The following is an 8,041-nucleotide window of genomic DNA, read 5'->3' as shown; positions in this document are numbered from 1 at the left end:
TCCATCCATCCATCCATCCATCCATCCATCCATCCATCCATCCATCCATCCATCCATCCATCCATCCATCCATCCATCCATCCATCCATCCATCCTCTAACTGTGTGTTTTGTTTCGTTCATCAGTTCATTTGTTGTTTGGTTTTTTCCTTTTGATGTCCTCAGAAATCTGGAAATTTAAATCTAGTAAAAAATTTTATTTCTGAAACGTTTACATCGCCGTAGTCTGACTTTAACGTCTCCATCTTTAGAGATGTTTGCTCATTCCGGACCCTTTGTGTTCCAGAACCGCCGCCGACGTACGAGGAAAGCTGCAGCAGTGTGGACTCTAGTTTTAACAGCGGACAGTAGAAGAAGAAGCAGCGGAGGGTGAAGCGTCATGGCCGCCGCCTGGCTGCTTTCCCCGCCATCCGGACAGAAACCCGCTGGAGGACGCCTCCGCCCTGCAGACGGTCCGTTTGGGCTGAAAAAGGGATTGTTTCTTATTTCTCTTAAGAGTTTTGGTTCCCGCCTCGTCTCCCAGCCGGTAACATCAAACCCTACAGGTGAACTTTGTGCCTAAAACGTATTTTCAGATCAATATTTAAGATTTTCTGTGACAGGACCTGTTTTATTCTGGGAGGAGAGTGAAATCTGTTTTTTTATTTCTGCAAGTTGTTGCATCTGTGATGCCTTTAGAGTAACTGTAGCACCCGGCTGCTTCCGGACTTTTCCGTCTGGCCCTTTTCTGCTGTCGTAACAAATATGAGCGACTGGGTGAACCTCAGGGTCGTGTGTTCGGCCCCCAGATGTTTTGCTCATCAACAAAGCAGCAGCAGCAGCAGCAGCGGTGTGTTTGTGATGTGCCAGTTCCTCTGCTGCATCTGTGTGACGATGATGCAGAAACCTCAGAACCCAACAGAAACCCTTTCTGAAGGATGTTTTAGTGATTTTATTTTAAAAGAGACTGAAATTGTTTGCTTTTATGTTTCCAAGCTGTCAGAATTTCTTGTTGTTTTTTTGGGTCTGGATAAGTTTTTCTGACTTTGTGAATGTTTTCCTTTGGTATTTGGCCGCTTTTTCAAACTATTTCTGCCTTCTCGCTCAGCATATCGCGAGTCGGTTGCTTAAAGAAAACGCCTGATTGATTGATTGATTGATCCGAATCAATCGGCGTAGCAAATATTCTACTGGAAAAGTTTACAAACTGCTCTGTGTAACGGAAAAACAATCAATAGAGCGATTGATCAAGACCAATTAGAGAGAAAACAGGTTTGACTTGGTTTATTTAACTGAATGTTTTTGTCTTTTGCTCCATACTGCCACCTTGTGTTGGTTTTATTCTTTATTCAAAAAGGGGGGGAAAAATCAATAATGCCAGAAAAAAGTCTGAGAATTGAGTCATAATATTATGAGAATAAATAATACAACAAAAAGCTGCAGTATGAAAAAACTCAATGTTATGAGACAAAGTTGTAATATAAAAAAATTAAAAAGTCTTGATAATAAACTCACATCCAGAATAAAAATGTTGTATGAAAATAAACTCATGTTACAAGAAAATGTCTTTATTAGTAGAACAAAGTAGTAATTTTATGGTGGAAGATTAAATATCTAACATTAAAATGTTAGATATCTTGTGAAGTTATACCGGTTTTACAAATTGGACATATTTTATCCTATAAAACATCAGCATCAAATTATTACCAGAATCAAGACTTTGAAACGACACAAACTAGACAATCTGTTTCCTCATTTAAAAAAAAAAATTCTTCTCCTAATTTTATGACTTCTGGCAAAATTGTGTCTTTGCCAATATTCTGACTTTTTTCTCATAATTAAAATAAAAATCCCTAAAACTCCATTTTAATCTATGATAATTTAGGTTGAAAATCCCACTGCGCCYCCCGGTGGTCGGTTCTGGTACAGGCTTCACCTCAACTCGCCGTTTAAATCTTGAGTTTTAAATTTCCGGTCTCTGCTGTTGCAAAAACAAGTCTGAGGATCTTTTCTGTTGCCTTAACGCTCATGTAGTCTGTAGACGGCAATGTAAATGTGCACAAATCAGCACTTTCTGAAACTTTGTGTGTGTGTGTGTGTGTGTGTGTGTGTGTGTGTGTGTGTGTGTGTGTGTGTGTGTGTGTGTGTGTGTGTGAGAGAGAGCGAGAGAGATGGGTTTGGATTTAAGATATAAAAACTAGATGCCACACTGATTTTTTTAATTTAATTTTTGTGTTAAGCAGTTTTTCCCTGATCACCTGATTTTGTAAATCATTTTTGTCGTTATTTAATGTTTTTGTTTTTCTTTTGCACATTAAAAATATTTTATCTGGTGTGGCTCAGAGGAGGGAAAAGGAAGTGAACTGATTGTTTATTTGTGAGTTTTAGAGAAAATSTCTTTATTTATGTTGAATGTTGATATTTTCTACCACTTTGCTGTCAATCTGGGTTCCTTCACACTCCAGAAACTTTATGGAAAACTAAAAAAAAATAGCTTTAAAGTAAATTAAGTTTGAATTTCCATAATATTTGCAGTATTCTGTTTTTAAACTAGCATATTTTCAGACCTGTACGGAAACTGAAAGAACCTGATCATGTTGAGGTGAACTTTCCTAAATTTCCAAGTTTATTATCTAGTTTTTTTTGACTCAAGGGTAGAAATAGAGCGACAATAGTTTATTTTTGTCAAAAAGGCAAAAATAAACATTCATGATTAATGTTTTCAGCTTCAAGTAGCAACTTTTTTATTTGCATTATCCTGTTTATTCAAGAATTTGAGCTTAAATATCTAAAGATCTTATGAAAATAAAGAAAATCAACAAAAAACTCAAGATTATATTATTTGGAGATCATATAATAAAGTTGTTGCCTCAGAAAAAATAAATGACTGAATCAAACTGGTGTCACTTTAAAACAAGCTTGATATCCAATTATTTCAAGATGAATAMGTTGGAAATTAGTATGTCGCTAAATTTSGTGTATTTTATTTAATTAACTAGTTCAATATTGCAACAAAAATGGGTTTAAGTTTCCTTATCTTAAGATGAAGCCTGAGGTTTTTTTCAGTAAAGTGAGATGCAAATACAGGAGCTGGTCATATTATCTTAAGATAATGAGATATTGAAACAGTATTTTCAACAAAGAACTCATGTTTTAATATAATGACCTCATCAGATTGTCGTAATGTCACATCTTAAAAACAACGGCTCAATAAAAACGAGATTACTGTCATAGGATTCTCTCTAAATAAGGAAACAGTTGYAATAAATTAGATTGGCGTCCTTGAATCATGACATAATGAAGCAACAAACCTTTTATTTATCATCAAATCTCATTATCTCAATATAATAAGACATAAGAAATAAGATTTCCCAGTTTTGGAGCTTTTATTGCTTTAGAAACTCTGATCTGAATCACTAAAGTCACAGAAAACATCCACACTTTAAGCATTTAAAAACATTGAAAATGTGAAGCAACCCTGTTGAAAATGTTTGCCTTTCCTCTCAATGTGAGAATCTGAAGCACAACTACTGTCCTGATTTATTTTCTGAGTGTTTTCTCAMGTTTTARAGCAATCAACGTCAGATAAAATGAGCAGGTTTGATCTGTCATAATGTAAATATGTTAAAGTCTCTGTGATAATGTGACTGCATGCCTTAAACGTCTGGGTTTTACTCAACAGGAACCAGTTCTGGTTGTTTTCTAACTGAGAAATCTGCTGGATTCACTCTATGTAGCTCATAAAGCAACGAGACACTGGACCTTTTATCTGTTTGTTCTGATTTTAGACAACAAATGTGACATCCCTCTTATTTCCACATGTGCTGCCTTTCAGACCTGCTTCTGTTTATTTCAACAAAAGGTACAATAGCTTTATGAAAACCTGCTGTTTATGGTTTTTGTTTTTTTTCCTTTTACGTGTAAACGAGTGGCGTCTAGTTTTGTATTTTTCTACTTGTAAATTGTTTACAGGTGCAGTTTGAATATATTGAGAAAAGCACCTTGACCAGTTCATGTAACGTTTCCAGTGCAGAATCAGGGTTGTACTGTACAATATAATAATAAAAATCACATGATGTGTTTTTGTAGTTTAAACAGTCATCTTTGTGTTGAAAAGTATTCATTTCTTTACAATTTTTTTTTTACTTTTTTGTTGTACTTAAAATGTTGATATTATTCAGTACTTCTCTTTATATCAGTTATTTAGACAAGAAACTTTAATAGGTTGTTAGGATTAGCAAAATTATTTCGATTTTTTATTTGCTGGGATATTGAGATGCTTTTTTATACATTCATAATGCAAACAAAAAAATGTTAATTTTAATACAAATGTGTTAACTATCCATAAGCTTGAAAGACAAAAATAATAGTTATAGTTTTATCATAATTAGAAATAAATTGGGTGATTTGGTGTTCTAAGATGTTAACTTTAACTTGGTGTTTTGCAGTTGAGTCCTCATATTTTAATTTACATATTGTTCAGTTTTTATTTTAGTGATAACCACGACAAACACTAATGTAAAAACATGTCAAGAAATTATAAAGATTAGTTGATTTTAGTGGGGTTTTTTTTTTTATCGGGATATCAAATTCTTAGCCGTTGTGGGAAAATCTGCCACTCACAACATGGCGGACGCGTTGACGCATCATTTTAATAGGGGACATTATTTCCCCGCCGCGCTCACCACTTCCTACCAGCTGACCGCGAGAGAGTTCAGTTGATCAGCTGTTAAGACGCCGAAGCTAGTCGGCATCGCTCGGCCATTTCCGCTAGTCACATGGTACCAGTAACAAACATTATGGCGTCGTAAGCAAAAAACTGTTTAAATTAACGCCTGCGCTAGCTTCGAGAGCTAACGCTAATAAGCTGCATTATTTAGCGATTAGAACAGAATCCGAGCTCGTCTTTTGAACCGTTTTTAATCCTGAACCGATGGGAACATTTATTTTAATCGTTGGAATTTAATGGCTGTAAAAGACTCCATTACCCGTGAGCCTCTGGAGGTTATTTGTGTCACGGGTTTAACCTCCCCTCACTGTGCCGCTGTGATTCTGTTCATTAGAGAAGTGCTGACTGTTGCTGGGCTGCATTCAGCTGGTGGCCCGTTCCTGTCGGTGCTCGGAGTTACAGCTAAAGTTCTGATGGGACTCGAACTCAACACCAGCTGAAACCGGACTGTTGGCGTCACCGTCAACATGCAGGTAGGTTTTCTGTTTGGAGTTGAAACAAAGCCAACATATTAGGAAGCTATGTTGCTTTCTAAGTTATGCTCCATTATAATATTATTCGTGTGTGTAAAATCCTTTCTTGCGTCTTAACTACTGAATGTAGCTAAGAATGTTTGCTGAATTTAGCAAACATTCACTGTTTTAAACTGGAAGTAAAACATGGATCATAAAACATCTCTCCTTATCAGCTGTCCCATAGTTGGCATATTTAGATACGTAATAAGCCGCATATTTTCATAAATATCAGTTCAATTCAACAGGTTTGGAGACTGTTGCACAAATGTTCAATAGTTTGTATCAATATTGGTTTAAACATTTTTCCAACAAAAACTTAGAAACTGTGGAGTTTGATGTTGATTAGGAATATATTTACATTTACAAACGTGTCTCTTTAGTCGAATATCTAAGTTACTAAAGGGGAAAAAGTAAAATTTTACTTTCATTTATATTGAAATGACACACTTTATAATTGACTTACGGCGCTAAACTGGAGGGGTTTTTGTTTGTTGAAGCAATTTGTTGCTCTTTTGTGACCTTTAACAACTTCAGTATTGTGGTTTTAAATATGTTTTTTTTATTAATATGGGTTAGAAAATATTAAAACTGGATCAATATAAAGTTTCACCGTCCCTGAAAATCAATCCAGTTGCTCAATGATTATATAATTTTAAAATGATGTAGAAAATCTCAACACTTTAGTTTGGAAAATGATCAGATTTTAAAATCCATAGCTTTTTATTTGGACTTTGGCTGATTTATTTAATTGTGTGTGTTTTTTTATTTTGAATACTTGCTTTTTTTAAATAGTGTTTTTTATGAAGAAGATATTTACCAAATGAACTATAATCTGAAAACGTAGTGTGTCTAAAAGTGACAGGATTGTGGATAAGGGAACAAAAGCTGCTACTGTTAGCTCAGGTTTAGCTAATGCTAAAATCCAGTTTTCTGTCAAACTGTTTTGTATTTCAAAAAATAGTTTTCATTTAAGAAATTGGAAGAAAACTTGTCTTTCATCCCAGCTGCAGATATTTAAAGTTACAATCTTCTGAAAATGATTGAAAACAAGATTAAGAATGAGTGGAAAAAGCTGCCAAAGTCTAGAGAATGATTAATGAAATGGAACAAACTTTAACCATTTAGCCGTTTGTCAAACATTATGAATCATGACATCTAAAGATTAATTGGAAAGAAAATGGATTACGAACAAAAATAAATACTATTTTCCTCCTTTTACTCCGTGTTAAAATATTTAAAAGAAAATTATAAATTTGTAATAAAATGGTGTTTTTTGAGTTGKATCCAAATTATATTGATCTTTAACTGGATTTTTCTTTTCTTTCTTAATGAATTAGTTTTTTGTTAGTTCTTAGTTGATAAAAAAAAAACCTTCACAGATGTTTGAACTCATAAGAAATGTTGTAAAAAAAAAACATTTCAGTGCATTGAGGCGTCCATTTTGTCTGAAATGACAGCCGTAATCTGAACCAGTGGTGCTTTAACTGCATCTATTTTTTAAAAATATTTTTATTAACAGAATAAGGTTTTAGAAGTCAAAATCTGTATTTACCGTAGAATAATCCTGTCCAGATGTGAAAAGTGTAAGACTTTGGAAGGAAGCTGTTGGGTTTGCTTCACAAACCTGCAGATTAAAGCTTCAGGTGACGCAGCACGAGTTCATGTGAGTTTGTGAGAGTTTATGTGTTTCAACCTGTTTGACTCATCAACAGGTTGGAGTTAAGTGGTTTAATAAACACATGGARGRTTTTTCTCTGGAAATGATCGAGTATCTGAGGGAAACCGAGTGGAAAAGCAACAAAAATCCAAAGGGAAACGATGACGGATCGTCAGAAAACCTGGAGAACGGTGACTTTAAAATCGCTTTGAAATGCAAAACCAAARCRGTCACTTCTAAAATGTGCTTCGTTGTGCAAAATGTTGCATATTAGGGTTTCAGATTATCAGGTTGACTTCATGTCTGCGCTTCGGTTTTCTTTGTTCACCTGGAAAAATGGAAAATCCCRGTTTTCTCAATCATCTTTCTGGATAATCTCCTGATCATCAGCCTGCCAGTCGACTCATGTTTGTTTGACTTGACTCATAACCTGATGAAACACGTCTGCTGCGTTCCCAGAAACGCTTCTTTATTATTAATATGCTTATTAATAGCTTGATGTATTTATTCAGATGTTTTGAAYGTTTAGTGGACAAACAGAAAAAGTAACATTAGATTATGGAGGAAGCTAAAATGAATTGGGATGCAGTTCTTCCTCTTTTTTATATAACTTTGTTCATTGAAAGTCACGTATCTCATCATTATGAGTGTAGATGAAACCAGAAGTTTACACACCAAATAACACATTTTATTTTTTCACTTTGTCTGGAGTTAAACCAGATCAAACTTCTCTAGTTTTATTCCATTTGCTAAAAGACACAATAATGAGAGAAAGAATCTCCCYGAGTTTATTCAAGTCTTCAAAGCCAGAAGTGTGACGYCATAGCTTAGGAAACTTCTGATTGGTTAACCGACACGTTTGAGTTCATTGGAGTCACACCTGAGGATGGATTTTAAGGCCACACCTGGAACACTCTGCTTTCTGGATCGACACGATGGGAAAGTCAAAGGAAATCAGAAAAGATGTCAGGAAGCAAATCACGAGCAACACCAGGGCGATTCTTCCTGGGGAACAGAAGACACCGCCGTGTTCAGCAGTAAAGCGCCTCGGAGTCGCGGTAGAGCGCTGGAATTTCAGTAAACTTTGGAGTTGCAGTAAAGTGCTGGAATTGTAGTAAAACTTTGAAGTTGCAGTAAAACACTGGAATTGTAGAAAACTTTG

The 8,041-nt window shown here is 35.2% G+C and overlaps 2 protein-coding genes across 2 annotated transcripts in view; both read left to right on the top strand.

Annotated features, from left to right (window-relative positions):
- The window catches only part of arrdc1b (arrestin domain containing 1b), a 39,994-nt gene extending 37,864 nt beyond the window's left edge, over positions 1-2,130 (top strand). The window contains exon 8 of the mRNA XM_008424643.2: positions 286-2,130. Within this exon, the coding sequence (XP_008422865.1) occupies positions 286-350 (65 nt within the window). The 3' untranslated portion in view covers positions 351-2,130. The remainder of the gene's footprint in view (positions 1-285) is intronic.
- Positions 2,131-7,814: 5,684 nt separating this feature from the next.
- Positions 7,815-8,041, top strand: part of slc31a2 (solute carrier family 31 member 2) — a 6,326-nt gene continuing 6,099 nt past the window's right edge. Inside the window, exon 1 of the mRNA XM_017307731.1 lies at positions 7,815-7,937. Within this exon, the coding sequence (XP_017163220.1) occupies positions 7,815-7,937 (123 nt within the window). The remainder of the gene's footprint in view (positions 7,938-8,041) is intronic.

The sequence above is a fragment of the Poecilia reticulata genome, linkage group LG12, assembly GCF_000633615.1.
Source record: "Poecilia reticulata strain Guanapo linkage group LG12, Guppy_female_1.0+MT, whole genome shotgun sequence".
In the NCBI taxonomy this organism is placed as follows: domain Eukaryota; kingdom Metazoa; phylum Chordata; class Actinopteri; order Cyprinodontiformes; family Poeciliidae; genus Poecilia; species Poecilia reticulata.
This window is presented reverse-complemented; position numbering and strand designations above follow the sequence as displayed.